This window comes from Narcine bancroftii, chromosome 2 (assembly GCF_036971445.1).
Source record: "Narcine bancroftii isolate sNarBan1 chromosome 2, sNarBan1.hap1, whole genome shotgun sequence".
In the NCBI taxonomy this organism is placed as follows: domain Eukaryota; kingdom Metazoa; phylum Chordata; class Chondrichthyes; order Torpediniformes; family Narcinidae; genus Narcine; species Narcine bancroftii.
In genome coordinates, this window is record NC_091470.1 from 37274811 (window position 1) to 37290198 (window position 15388).

The 15388-nt window shown below is 40.4% G+C and overlaps 1 protein-coding gene across 3 annotated transcripts in view; it reads left to right on the forward strand.

The window, feature by feature from the left end:
• Positions 1–1659: 1659 nt before the first annotated feature.
• Positions 1660–15388, forward strand: part of LOC138753387 (echinoderm microtubule-associated protein-like 5) — a 182360-nt gene continuing 168631 nt past the window's right edge. For 2 of the 3 annotated variants that reach the window (XM_069916317.1, XM_069916318.1), the window contains exon 1: positions 1660–1931. In XM_069916317.1, the coding sequence (XP_069772418.1) occupies positions 1735–1931 (197 nt within the window). In that variant the 5' untranslated portion in view covers positions 1660–1734. The remainder of the gene's footprint in view (positions 1932–15388) is intronic. The other variant, XM_069916315.1, reaches the window with a different exon arrangement.

Below are 15388 nucleotides of genomic sequence, written 5' to 3' on the forward strand. Positions count from 1 at the left end.
TACTGGATTATATAGTGGACAGTATGTACTGGATTATATACTGGATTATATAGTGGACAGTATATCCTGGATTATATACTGGATATACAGTGGACTATATACTGGATTATATAGTGGACAGTATATACTGGATTATATAGTGGACAGTATGTACTGGATTATATAGTGGATTCTTTGGCTTGGCTTCGCGGACGAAGATTTATGGAGGGGGTAAAAGTCCACGTCAGCTGCAGGCTCGTTTGTGGCTGACAAGTCCGATGCGGGACAGGCAGACGCGGTTGCAGTGGCTGCAGGGGAAAATTGGTTGGTTGGGGTTGGGTGTTGGGTTTTTCCTCCTTTGCCTTTTGTCAGTGAGGTGGGATTATATACTGGATTATATAGTGGACAGTATATACTGGATTATATAATGGACAGTATATACTGGATTATATAGTGGACTATATACTGGATATATAGTGGACAGGAAATACTGGAATATATACTGGATATATAATGGATATATAGTGGACTATATATTGGATTATATACTGGATATATAGTGGACAGGATATACTGGATTATATAGTGGACAGTATGTACTGGATTATATACTGGATTATACAGTGGACAGTATATACTGGATTATATAGTGGACAGTATATACTGGATTATATAGTGGACTATATACTGGATTATATACTGGATATATAGTGGACAGGAAATACTGGATTACAAACTGGATATATAATGGATATATAGTGGACTATATACTGGATTATATACTGGATATATAGTGGACAGTATATACTGGATTATATACTGGATATATAGTGGACAGTATATACTGGATTATATACTGGATTATATAGTGGACAGTATGTACTGGATTATATACTGGATTATATAGTGGACAGTATATACTGGATTATATACTGGATTATATAGTGGACAGTATGTACTGGATTATATACTGGATTATATAGTGGACAGTATATACTGGATTATATAGTGGACTATATACTGGATTATATAGTGGACAGTATATACTAGATTATATAGTGGACAGTATGTACTGGATTATATACTGGATTATATAGTGGACAGTATGTACTGGATTATATACTGGATTATACAGTGGACTATATACTGGATTATATAGTGGACAGTATATACTGGATTTTATAGTGGACAGTATATACTGGATTATATACTGGATTATATAGTGGACAGTATGTACTGGATTATATACTGGATTATATAGTGGACTATATACTGGATTATATAGTGGATATATAGTGGACTGAATCCACTGACGGGGTAACCCTCGCCAGAACTGAACCCGGACAAGTTGACCTCGGCCAAACATTGTTGGCCGGACCTGCTACCGTGGATTCCAGAATTTTCTCATTCAGTTTCAAATGCCCACGTTGAATGTCGCCTCATGAGAGTTAATCATCGCCTCTTCTTCTCCGCCACGTTCCGCCGCAAGCGGGGCTCGAGAGGTTCGCGCTTGATTGACGGGCCGACGCGACTCCCGATTGGTGGATTGCGCCGCGCAACCATCGGTCTCGCGTCTTCGGTGACCCGCGGACCGCGGAGAGGGAGGGAGGGGGGTGGGTGATAAAGACCGCGGCGGCAACGCATGACAGCGGTTGAATCGTCCTGTCCTGGGTGGTGGGCGGGCACGCGCGGGAGGGGACGCGCGCCCGGTTGAGGACGGCGCTGCGCTTCGGGAGTAGCGTGGGAGGTGGCGAGATGGCTGATGGAGCGGGACCCAATTGTCACCTGCGGCTGGAATGGGTTTACGGCTACCGGGGGCACCAGTGCCGAAACAACCTCTACTACACGGCTTCCAAGGAAATCGTTTATTTCGTGGCGGGTGTCGGGGTGGTCTATAACGCCCGGGAGCATAAGCAAAAATTCTTTCTGGGTCACAACGATGATGTCATCAGGTATTTTCCTTCGGATTTTTAAACTCCCGAACTCTCATTACGTGCACGTCGTTTGTCTTCATTGTCCGCGCTCGTTTCTCCCGAGACCCGTGGTGTGTATGTGTGTGTATATATGTGTGTGCGTGCGTGTGTGTGAATGTGTATGTGTGTGCGTGAATGTGTGTGCGTGTATGTGTGTGTGTGTGTGTGTGTGTGGGGGGGGGGGGGTAAAAATGTGTCAATCTGGCAAGTTTCTTTCTGCTGCAACTTAGAGACCTCCTGCCTGCTCAGGATCTGAGCTTGGAGGTTTTTGACATCAGATCTGCACCCTGTGGGGACTGCTGGTCCGAGAATGATAGGAAATCATAAATGGGCGATCTGACTTCACGTCCACTGAAGTCTATTTCAGTTGGATTTTCCAGGCTCAGCCTCAAGCCCTAAACGTAACGACTTTGAATCGCCGAGTTGCCATTAAAACGGTTTTCGGGTGCATGAATTGGTTTAAAAACGACCGAAAAGTTTGGTCCAAATTGCAAATACAGTATGTCGAGAGGCCAATGAGAAATCAAATGGTAGATGTTTCAAGTGGTTTTAACATATATCTAAGCTGTGCCTATAGTATCGTTCGTGGACACGAGCGACGACGGTCTATTTTAAACAGCCGCTGGGCTGGTCTACATGCGCACTTGAATTCGAAACCATTAACTTTAAGATCCTTCACTGGAATGGTAAACCATACTAAAGCAAACCTTTGTTTTAACGCAAGTAAGTCGTTGAACGTCAGGTGATTACTGTTTTATACATGTGAATGGTTTGTATTACGGGAGCTTTCCCCAACCAGAACCGCGGAAACCCAGCCGGCCGGACCTTTGTTTAATAAATGAGTGTATTTATTTTGAACCGGCCACACGGATCGTTTATCCGATGCTTCTTTGAATTCCGTGGTGTCTGGATTTATTTGTGTGAAGGGTGGCGTTGGGATCCTAAATTGCAAAGGTTGAATCACACAATGACAGATGGATTGCTCTGGGTCTCGATGTGGAGGATTTGTCCGTTCAAATCGTTTCGAGGTCGAGTTTTGGATAATTGCTGTCTAATATTGATATTTCGTCGGGCTTTTTAAAATATTTATGTCTTCTAATTCTTATTAACCACATTGAAGCTATTTCTCTGAATGTCACAATGAATGTCATTTCAACCCTGATAACAATGACGTATAGCATTTCCATTGTGAAATTTAGGAATATAAATCATCTACTACTGAATTAAATCAAACTACTATCTAAATATTGTTTATATTCTAGCTTTAAAGAATTTAAAAATTGTGATTTGCGGGTGTAGGCGCAGCTGGCATGGATATGTGCCAACAGTGTAAAAGCAGGTAAATTACAAGGTGTAATTTTATCTGACGGATGTGAGTGCCATCCTGAATTATGTAATTGAAGCTTGAAGAGTTGAAATCAACAAATTACCCCAGATGCAGGCCTATATTCCTGAAATTGATGCTGCCATTATTTGGAGGGAGAGGGTGGGTGGTATTGCATTTTCTACCATTAATATTGACCTCCCCCAGCCTGGATTGTGTGATTAAATTGTCAGAAGTTTTGTAACCTTAATGACACAAGTTCAGCAAATTCAAAGCAAAATGCTTTAGCTGGCAAGTGGTAAGTATTTGAGTCTTTCCCTCGCAAAAAATGGGTAAAGCTTTAAAGCATTTAAGGGCAGGGAAAAAAAAAAACAAGCAAATGAGGGAGATAAAATTAAATAAATAAATTCTACACTTTTTTTTCTTTGGGTGCTGGAGAAGCACAGAGTGGCTCCAAAAGGAAGTCTTTGTAGAGCTCTAAATCTTCTTCACTATATATTTATAGTATTCCTATTTAACAAAATTCACGAGTTATCTTCAGTGTCAAGTTCAAGCTTATTGTCACATGTACCAGGATACAATGATAGCAGCCCAGCTGAATATCTTACACATAATACAAATAAGACACAGCACAGAAGTGCAGAATTACAGAGACTTTTTAAATCACAGTAATGACAACATAATCTTACTATTGTCCAGTTCATGATCGTGGCAGGAAAGAATCTTCTTTCCGATGGGAGGGCAGTGGAGAGACTGTAGCCAGGGTGAGATAAGTCTTTAATTTGTTGGTTGCTTTTCCAAGGTTACGGGAGGTACCTGTGATGGCCTGAGCCACATAGTTTCTTGTGGTCTTGGGTAGAGTAGTTCCTGAATCAAGAAGTGATGAACCTTGACAGGATACTTTCAATGGTGCGTCTGTACAAATTAATAAAGGATGCAGTTGTCATGGCAAATTTCTCCAGGCTTCTGAGGAAGTAGTGTCACTGGTGTGCTTTCTTGGACATAGTCAAGGTCACAGAGTTTGGAGATATTTGGTGTATGCTATTGAACTGAAGGTGGTCGAGATACTATTCTAGTAATCTTTGAGTTATTTCAATGTATTTTGCAGCCACAGTGTGCCATGGGTGAAAGGAGTGATTGTCATGTGGGCTGCTTTACTTAAAATAGTGATTCTCGAGTGTTGAGTTGGACTCTTTTTAAATATGTGTGGAATCTTCTGTCACACATTTTGTGCTTGACAGAAATACTTGGGAGAGATTGGAGATCAGCCATTTACTGCTGAATCTCAAACTTCTGTGTTCTTGGAGCCACAGTATTTGTGCTGGTCAGTTGCTGGCTCGATATTGATGATGTGAGAGTCAGCTGATGGTAATTGAATATTGGGCATAAGTAGTTAGGCCTTGGAGATGGTCATTGTCTGTCATTTGTGTGATACCGATATTACTTGCCACAAATTGAATGTTGTTGAGGCCACATTATATGCAGGCATTGGTTACTCCACTTTTTTTGATGATTCACAAATTGACCATTATGATCATTACATTTCCTCAAGATTCTCTCGTGTACCAAGATGTACTATGAAAGTTCATTTTGCAAGTAGTCCAGTAATCAACTAATACATAGTACAGCAGTAAAATCACAGTATAGAGCAATCATTCTCAACTTCTTTTGGCCCCCTTGGGATTCTGCTCAGTTTAAGGGCTCCTTCCCTGTGAAGCAGTCAATTTTGGTTTCTTCCATATTTCTCTCTTTCTGACTACATAAAAAATATTTAAAAGAATTGTGTTGCATGAGGTGAAAAGAAAACAAGGCTTTTACTTAAATGTACTGTGGCCCCCCCAGAGGAAGGAGGTGGGCATAGGGTCCTGATGAGAAAGACTGGTATAGAGTGCAGAGTTATTTATTTTACTAGTATGAGTCCATTAAGAAGGCTGATAACAACATGAAAGAAACTGTCCTTTAATCTGATGGTGCATGATCTCACTGGACAATCATCTTCTCGATGGGAAGGTTTGAAGAGTGTGGCAGGAACGGAATAAATCTTTTAATACATTGGCTGTTTTCCTGAGGCAGTGGGAAGAGCAGATGGAATCAATGGTGGGAAGTTTCTGAGCATATAAAATGAATGTTATTGATGAAGCCGCTCTAAATAATTGTGACTAGGATGCAGCCCTAAAGAACGTGATGATGGTCAAGAGATGAAGTGATTAAGCTCCACCTGAAACATTATCCTTTCTGTGAGGGATGTCTTCAGTCAGTGGATAGTTTCCCCTGAATTTCCATTTGACTTTGCACCTGGCCAAATGTTGTATTGATATCAAAGGCAGTTGGTTCATCCTATGAACGTAGTAATTCTCTTAACTATGTTTTGATCACATGGACTGGAACTGAGCATGTTTACTATCATACTTGCCAAGCTACAGTGAAAAAATTGTTTTGCCTGCTGTCCAGGCAAGTGAACCCATAATAAAGTACAACAGGTAGTTTAAAAAAAAAATGTAGAGCATTGTGTTACAGAGCAAAGTTCAGTAAAAAATTGCAAGGGCCTTAATGAGGTGGGGATTGTGAGATCATGAAATCATATTTTGCTAATGACATCTATTCAAGAGTCTATTAGCAACCAGAAAGAAATTGTCCATAAATTTATTTTTTTCATACTTGTGTATCTTCTGCTGATGGGATGGGGAAAAGAGAGTGTGACGGGGATGGGATGGATTCTTTAGCATGTTGGTTGCTTTCTTAAGGCAGTGGGAAGTGGAAACAGAGTTGCTGGGGGGGGGGGGGACTAATTTGCGTGCACTGCATTAAAACTTTCTGCAGTTCCTTGCCATCTGAGGCAGAGAAATGTCCATAACAAGTTGTATTGGTAGGCTGATGCAAGATAGAAATGCCTTGTGCTCCAGAACACAACAATGGAGGAGAGAGAACTTGTAAGGATCCCGAAGAATGTAAACAATAAGGGTAAGAGAATAGTAATAATGCCTTTGCTTGTCAATTATAAATCTTAACTAAGACTTGATTTGCATGGCATGCTGTGAATGTCCTCCTTTGTCCAAAGCAGACTTCAGTGTTTATCAAAGGCAAATCAACAGTTAAATCCAAAATATTATTTTTTATCACGAGTCCTTAATGGTATTTCATTAATTTTGCTGTATGCAAGCTGATACTTTATTTTTAATGTGCTTGATAATCAAAGAGAAAGTGGCAACCTAGATCTAAAGTACCCCCTTGCAAAAAGTCAAAGGACAATTTTGACTGGAAGGATTTAGTTGGAGGCATTTTGGCATGGTTAAATGTTTAGTTCCATGCTTTTCTTAATGGGTTCTGTTCCAGTAAATTGTATTTAAATGGTGAAACCATAATTATGAATACAGGTGAACTAAAGTAGTTTTAAAACTATGGAATGGTTAAATGGAATTCTATATAAAGAAGTGTGAGGAAATCCATTTGAGGAGTAGAAAGAAGGCTGGGATATAATATTACCTACCACCCCACCAGCCTCCACAACTAACACATTATCTTCTGGAATATCGGGCACTTTCCACAGGATCCCACTACCAGACATAGCTTTCTCTCTCCTCCCCTTTCTGTCTTCTCTCAGGACCACTCCCTCTATCTCTTGCTCGTGCACTTATCTCTCCCTACAAATCCCCCCCTCTGGCACCTTCCCCTGTGGCCACAGGAAATGTCACACTTGCGCTCACACCTCCTCCCTCACCACATTCCGGGGCCCCAAACAGGCTTTTCAAATGAAGCAACACTTGTGTATCCGCAGGATTGATTTACTACATCTGGTTCTCCCTTTGAGGCCTTCTTTGCATTGGAGAGATTGGGCGCAGACTGGGAGATCGCTTCCCGGAGCACCTTTCCCCTGTCCTCACCAGTGACATGGGCCTCCCAGTAGCCAACCATTTCATTTCTGCGTCCCACTCCCATATTCACATTTCTATACTTGGCCTCTTGCTATCCCACCAACACCTGATTGTCCGTTTTGGCACTCTCCAGCTGGATGGCATTAACATTGACTTTTCTGGTTTCTGCTAATGTGCTCTCCTTGAATGTGGAAAGACAGGTCAATAAAGTGGTCACTTGATTCTTGCTCTTGTCGAAATAAGTTGTGAGGTCATGCAAGAATCTTGTAAAAATAGTTGGGTCATCTCTCCAGTGCTTGGCGTAATCTGAGTTGATACAATTCACTTCCAATGTAAAGATGTCACTTCTTTAATAAAGCTGCCACATTGCAAATCATCTTTTTAACAATTAAATTAAGGTCAAATGTGTTTCCAAACTAATATGAAGTTGAGTAACCTGAAAACCAGAACTGTATTAAACTGTCATGGCCATCCTAAGCTATATACAGTAGCTAACAACAAATTTTTCAGAAATATTCCAATGACTGCAGTGAAGCCATAAATCACAGAGTCCTTTATAATATTCAGTAGTATCCTTTCATTTTTGCACTCTCATGGCATACAGGGATAACTTTCTTTTTTTTTGTTGCATACTTATGTCATACAGGAATAACGATGAATACTATTGAAGCATGCTAATGGTAGAAATATTGTGATGAAATATGACTATAGGCTGAATTTATGGAGCAGGATGTTTGTTTCACGTTTATTACCACATTATAAAAACACAGTGCTGGGGAAACTCACCAAGGCAAACTATGTCCTTTATAAAGCAACGGTAAAAATGCAGAACCAATGTTTCATGTTTGATAAAGGGCTCAAGCCCGAAACATCAGTTATGCATTTTTACCATTGCTACATAAAGGACACTGTTTGACCTGCTGAGTTTCTCCAGGATTTGTGTTTTTACTTAAGCCACCTGTCTACAAACTTTCATGTTTTACTTCTGTTTTACTTATTGCCGCATTATACCTGATACAGAGAAGAATTTGTTTTGAGAGCAGACTGGTAACATATCTGAAGCCCCTTTCACACTTACATCCCAGTAAATTGGCCATTCAGTGTCCCGGGATAGGAATGGGGGTTTGGCCTTTCACATTAGACTACTCCTAACTGGGACACTGAATGGTTTCACACTTGCGTTTGGTTTGTTCTACCTTTAATAAGAAGTGCCTACAATGTGGCTGCCCATTTCACACTTGCCTGATCTCAACATCTGCAGATGCCGGGGATTGTATTAAGGGTTGAGGCCGTCAATCCCTGGTGTGTGATGACGTCATCAGATGCCGGCGTTGAGCAGATTTTGCTTTCACATGTGCCACTTTAAAGGCTGATTGGCATTCAATTCCTGGGATCACTGGCAAGTGTGAAAGGGGCTTAAAATGCACAAAGAAGGACTAATTCGAAGTATGTTCATGTGTTACTCTGAAAGGACCAATTAGTACATAGCAAGGACACCATGAGATGGCTTTAGTGAGGTTCATTCAGGAGGCTGATGACTGTGGGTAAGAAACTATCTTTGATGTGTTATCTCATGGCCTTTCATCTTCTTCCCAATGGTAGGAGGGAGAAGAGAGGGTGTCTGGATTAGCATGAATCCTTCAGTATGCTGGCTGTCTTTCTGAGGCAGTGGGGAAGGTAGATGGAGAGAAAGGAGGTTTTTGTGATGCTTTACATTGCCTTCACCACCATCTGCAGCATTTGCTCTTAGGGAGAGCAGCTCCTGTACCAGACTATGATGCATCAAGCTAGAATGCTTTTGGTGCACCTGTTGAAGCGAAAGGAATTGGGGTCATAATGAACTTAGTCTTCGAAGAGAGTTGAGATGATGTGCATTCTTGATTTTTTTTTTTAATAGTTTATTTAAAATGTTTTTACCATGCAGTTAATTACAAAATTAAAAATTACAAGTATAAATGTGAATACAATATTTACTCATGATGGTTATGCCTCAGCACCCACCCACCCACCCAATAAAAAATCTCCAAGAAAAGATTAGATATAAAGAAAAATCAAGAAAAGGAGAAAAAGATAAAGAAAAGAAGGAAAAGAAAGCAGAATGGATTGCTGAAAAGTGCCACACACTCCACGGATCATGAATTGATGTTCTACTTAAATTTTCTTTGGAGAAAATCAATGCAGGTCTTGAGGGTTAGGCAGAACACAATGAAAGATTTACATGTGAAATTGTAAATATGGATGACAAACTTGTAAAAAAAAAATATGTCGTACTTACTGTTTTTTATTGTTATAGATAATTTTCTCAAGGTGAATATATCTGTATTTGAGCATTCGAATGTGCCATACTTGGATGTGAATCAGACTTCCAAGCAACTGCTATACATTTTCTAACCACTGCCAATGTAATTTTAACAGATTCTATTTGATATTAAGGTAGTTTTCATTTGGGTCTTATCCCTGTAATATTACCCAATAAGAATGATTTAGGGTTTTGTGGAGATTTCCTAGATCAACCCAAAACGGTGTCACTTTAGAACATAACCAGGTTGAATGTTTAAAAAAAAAAATAGTTCCTACCTCTTCGCCACATCTAAAACATTGGTCTGATAAGTGTGAATTTAATTTATTTAATATCTGTGGTGTGAAATAAAATTGATGTAAAAAAAATTATATTGTACTAGTCTAGATCTTGCATTTATCATATTAATCATACTATCCCAAATTCGTTCATTTGAGTCTGATTCCCATCTCTGCCTGGACTTGTGAACCCCCTGTTTGGGAGTTCCTATTTGAAGTAAGAGATGCATTGTTTAAGTAAATTTCTTTGTATTTCCCTTTTGAATCAGTGTCTCCATATCACTATAAATTGCTAAAAACATTGTGAGGCCCAATTTGTCCCTTAGCTATGCTCTTATTTGAAAATAGCAGAAGATTGTATTAAGAATTCCAGACTTATTTTTTAACTGTTCAAATGATGTCAATTGTCCCCACTCATAATCTTCAATATACGTGATTCTTTTATGAGATGAAATTTCAAAAAATTTGATTGCCCATTGTACAAGTTATAAGCCTAGTATGAGTTAGGGAGTTTTTGGAGATAAGCTCCTCTTCCCCCCACCCCCCCAACCCAACTTTGTTCCAATATCACTATTTATTTTATACCAAATATTGATCAGTGTTTTAGCAAAGGGGTTTCTCTCTCACCAGTTAGTAATTTCACATCCCATTTATATATAAAGTCCTCTGCCATTCTCTCTTCTATTTTTATCCAATTCTATTTTGTGAGACCAACTGCTGATAAATTTATTATATGGGATGCATTAAAAGCATATTTAAGAGGACAAATTATGTTATACTTCTAAGGTTAAAAAGGAATATACTAAAGAGGTGGAAAAATAGGAAAAAGAAATAACTTGGAAAAAGACCTGCAAATGAGGGGTCTGAAGAAAAAGAGACACCTTATCGTTACGAGCCCAGAGGACCCCAAACGCAGCAGCAATATGAATTCACCAAGACAAATGGTTACTTAAACAAAAGTAGCTTTTAATTTTCTTTAAACATAAAAACAGGATCAAACTTTAACTTATTACTTTTAACTTAACATAACCCCCTTCTAATTCTAAGTGCACGTGTATGTAACATGTACATGCTCAGGAAAGTCCAATCATTCACTTCCCACTTTTCCAAGTTCACCGGTATCAGGCAGTACTGTGCACAGAATTTAACATTTATGAATTTTCACCAGGCTCAGGTACTTAAAGGTAAATGGTTACCACTCAAGAAGGTTCTTTTTGCTTTCCAAGAGAGATTTGTTGCTCGTTGGACATTCACAATCAGTCACTTCAGTGTCTTTCCAAAGAACCTTGCCTCAACTTGGGTTTTCCAAATGATAACCTCATCTTTCAGGTCACCACAGAGTTCCTCTTGTTTCCCTTATTCCAGGAGAAACACTCTAGCCAGCCATTTCCTCTTGTAAAGACTACAAAGGTTTTCCACAGGCTGAACTCAGAACTCACAACCTGTCTTCAAAATGGGGTTTTCAAAAGTTTGCCATGTTGCAGCCTCAAAAGCTACTGCAGAACTGACTTCGCTCCCTCGTTCAAAAACTAAACCTTCTCCCAAGGCTCCAAACCCAATCCTTGAAAGATCTTTATCAGCAGTTGACCTGGACTGTTTCGTTTGCACCTGCTTTTAAAATTCTTTTCAAAGCAGTTGCATTGTCTTTGCAAAAATCACTGGTGCCTGAATGTCCAGCTTCAACAAAGCTCTTGCATTTCAAATGAGATGTGTTTTGTTACTCTGTGAAGTGACCTACACTGAACCCCTACAATCTATCTCTTTTTAAGACTTATTTGTTTATAATATAAAATATAGTATAACCCATAACAAACTTAAAATACTTGAATATAATACATACTGTAGTGTCTGCTACACAGAATGAAACACACCGCTACCACTTTGGGGGTTTCAAACGAACTGTTTATTCAAACTTCACACGGGCCGTTTAAAGGCGGAGTGAGCTCCGCCCCTGCGTCGGCGGTAATATCACCACGCTTGACCGAGATGCACGCCCTAGCCTAAACTACGAGGCATGGAGGTCCCCCGTCAGCGCCATCTTCTCGTGGCTGTCCTGTTGGTGTGGCGATACGTGCGGGGCCAGTTCGCCACGAGGACATGCGCCGCCACATTACAAACATATAGAATGGAAAAAGTGATAACAAGAACTAAACAAAAGTATTATGAATTGGGTGAATTAGCCCAGAAAGTCCTTTCTTGACAGTTGAAAGCAAAACCCGTCTCAAGAACAATTAATGCGATAAAAGCAGATATGAATGTGACTAGTTATAAACCTCAAGAAATTAATGGGGCTTCAGATATGTCCCTAGCCAGTTGCTTGCAAAGGGCATTACATTCATGCAAGATGACGGAGTGCAGCGCTCTGCCACTGACCCTTACCCCAAGAGGGATTGCAGTTGGAGCCGGTCATGGAGCTAAGTCTCCCGATGCAAGGGCAGAGAATCTCTTTTATACTTTGTAATTTTGACTGAATGAAAGGGTCTAGAGTCAAAGAGATGCCCCATTTAAATGGCCAGGAAATGGGATAAAATACTTGGGAATGCATTCTTGATTGCTGAGTCAACTGGAGTTGGTTTCAAAGATTTTATGGGCTGATGATATTAATCCAGAAAACACCCATAGCTTCTTACTAGTTTATTAGTATCAATATGAAAATTTGACCATTTGTGAATAATTTAAACGTGAATAAATTTTGTTACCTGTAGGATCAATGAATTTATAAACTTTGAGGAATACAAGTACATTATATTTATTATATTTTTTAAAATGTATGTACATTTCCTTAGTTTATCCATTTTACATCCTTATTGAATGTATTGGCAACATAATATTCATCCTATAAATTTATATTGATCACCTGGCTATGGTGCTTACTGCAATTAATAGCATGTTAATTGAAATACCTTCATCCTAATTTTTGAATTGTATGGATATATTTCTGTTTAATTAAGGATTGCAGACAGACACTGTGATAATGCTTTAACTATTTTAGTGTTGGGTTCACATGGATGACATCTACACACTTTACAGAAGAACCATCCTGACAACTAACAAGAAGCCCTTGTGCTCAGAGCTCTCAAAGCTTGAATAATTCTCATAGGTTTATGACTTGCCTGCATTGATTGTTGAAAGAACATTTTTCTTGAAAAACTATTTGCTTTGGTTCTGGTTTCAATATTTTCCATTGTGGCGGCCCACCGCCACATCGATTGAGCCAACGCTCCGGGCGGTGAGTGCAACCAAAGGCCAGCAGCCCACACAATGGTACTGACCCCAACCAGTGAACTGGTGGATGAACGGCAAGGGCAACTTCAAGGGCAACGGCAAGGCAAGTGATCCCAAAATTGTGCTGGCTTTGCTGTGCAGACAGGAACAGCATGCAGGAAGAAGGACATTGTTAGTCAGAAAAGTACCCGCATGCGGGAAACCTGCTTTTGTTATACATGTTGTGAGGTCAGCCAAGGTGGGAACGGTGTAAGTATAAAAGTCGTGCCTGAGCCCTAATAAAACTCAGAGCTTAACCTGACTACACTATGTCTGTGTGTCTTCTTTGGAGTAGTGTGTGGTTACACCGTATTAATTTCATGAAACCATTTGTATCCTTGATCCTTTCCTATTTCTGAGATTTGTTGACTCCCTGGATTTCACTCATCCCTGTTATTGGAAGTAAAATTTCTATTTCTGGACATTGGGCTTTAATATTGTTTTGTACCATCCTCTTGTTTACATCCTTTTCATGCTGGGTTTACATGTACTATGGTGAACCTAATACAAATATATTTTAAGATGCAGTGGACTTGTAATTGACATCCATGGACTGCAAAATGTCCAGCAGTTTAGGATTTTCATTGCTCTTTTTGTACATCAGCACCAGTGTGATAATCTTGAAGAGCAAGTCTTGAAAGTGAGTTGATAATAAAAATAGAGATAAACCGGGAACTGCATCCCATCTTTACTCCCTCCTATTTATCATCTACTGAATTCTCACAAAAGATTTCAATCTGTAGAAGTAGTTAGGTAGACATTTTGGAATGGCTTCTTGAAGGGTCTTTCAAAAATTGACCCATGAGAAATCAAATCTTTTGTACTAAAAGCACAATGCGAGAGAAACTCAGCAGGTCAAAAGTGTCCTTAATATAGCAAAGATAAAAATACATAACAGACATTTCAGGCTTGATCCCTTTCATCAAAGAATGGAAAAATATTGGCAGGCAACCAAATAAAAGGCTAAGAGGGGAGGTGTGGTTGCAAGGCAGGAGGTAATAGGTGGTGAAGGGAGGGAGGGCACAGCAGCAAAGGTAGCAGGGATGGCTAGGTGAATAGAGAGGGAAGGGGGTGAAGAACTGATAGGGTGAGCAAAAGGATAGCAGGTTATAAGACACTGGAAAGGTCTAGTTAATGCCATCTAGCTGGAGAGTGCCCAGATGGAAAATCAAGTGTTGTTCCTCCAATTTATGGGTGATTTTGGTGGGATAATACTTGAGGCCATGGACAAACATGTGAGTATGGGAGTGTGACACAGAACTGAAATGGTTGGCCACTGTGAGGTCTCTGTCACTGGTGCGGACAGAGCAAAGGTGCTCAGCAAAGCAATCTCCCTATCTCTCTGACACAGAGGCCACAAAGGGAGCAGTAAATCTATCCTGCAGATACACGTGAAATGTTGCTTCACTTGAAAGGCCTGTTTGAGGTCCTAGATTGCAGTGAGGGAGAAGGTGTTTGTGCAAGTGTGGCACCTTCTGCAGCCACAGAGGTAGGTACTTGGGGTGGGGGCGATTGGTGGGGAGGGATGAGTGCTCGAGGGAGTCACAGAAGGAGCAGTCCCTATGGAAGGCAGAGGGGAGGAAAGGGGAAGATGTGTGTTACTGTGGGATCCTTTTGTAAGTGCTGGAAATTCTGGAGGATAATGTGTGTGGTGGTAGGTGAGAACGAATGGAATCCTGTGTTTGTTGCATCTGGGGGCAGAGGGGGCCAGGGCAGATGAGTGGAAAATAGAGGAGTTGTGGTGGTGTTTCTGGGAAAAAGGCATACATTTCAGAAGATCTGAGATGGAAGACCTCATCTTGGGAACAGAAACAGCAGAGATGGAGAAATTGAGAGAAGGGAGTAGAATCCTTGCGGGGGAGGGGGGTCTCTGGTCCAGAAAGAAGCAAAGTTCTTTTGAATGGGGGATGGAGTATAAAGGGATTGGACATATAACCATTTACAGCACAGAAACAGGCCAGAGCACCCCTATTAGTCCATGTTGAACATCTTCTCCCACCTAGTCCCGCTGACCTGCATTCGGCCCATAACTCTCCACACCTCTTCCATCCACATACCTATCAAACTTTTCCTTGAATATTAACATCAATCTCACTTCTACCACCTCTGCCAGAAGTTCATTCCATACCCCACCATCCTCTGCGTGAAGAAATTCCCCCTCATGTTTCCCCTAAACTTTTTCCCTTTTATTCTCAATCCATGCCCTCTCGTTTGAATCTCCCCCACTCTCAATGGAAAAAGCCTTCCATATTGACTCTATCTTTTCTCCTTATAATTTTGAATACCTCTATCAAATCACCCCTCAATCTTCTACGCTCCAGGGAACTAAGTCCCAGCCTACTCAACCTTTCCCTGTAACTCCAACCCTGAAACCCCAGTAACATTCTCGTAAACCTCCT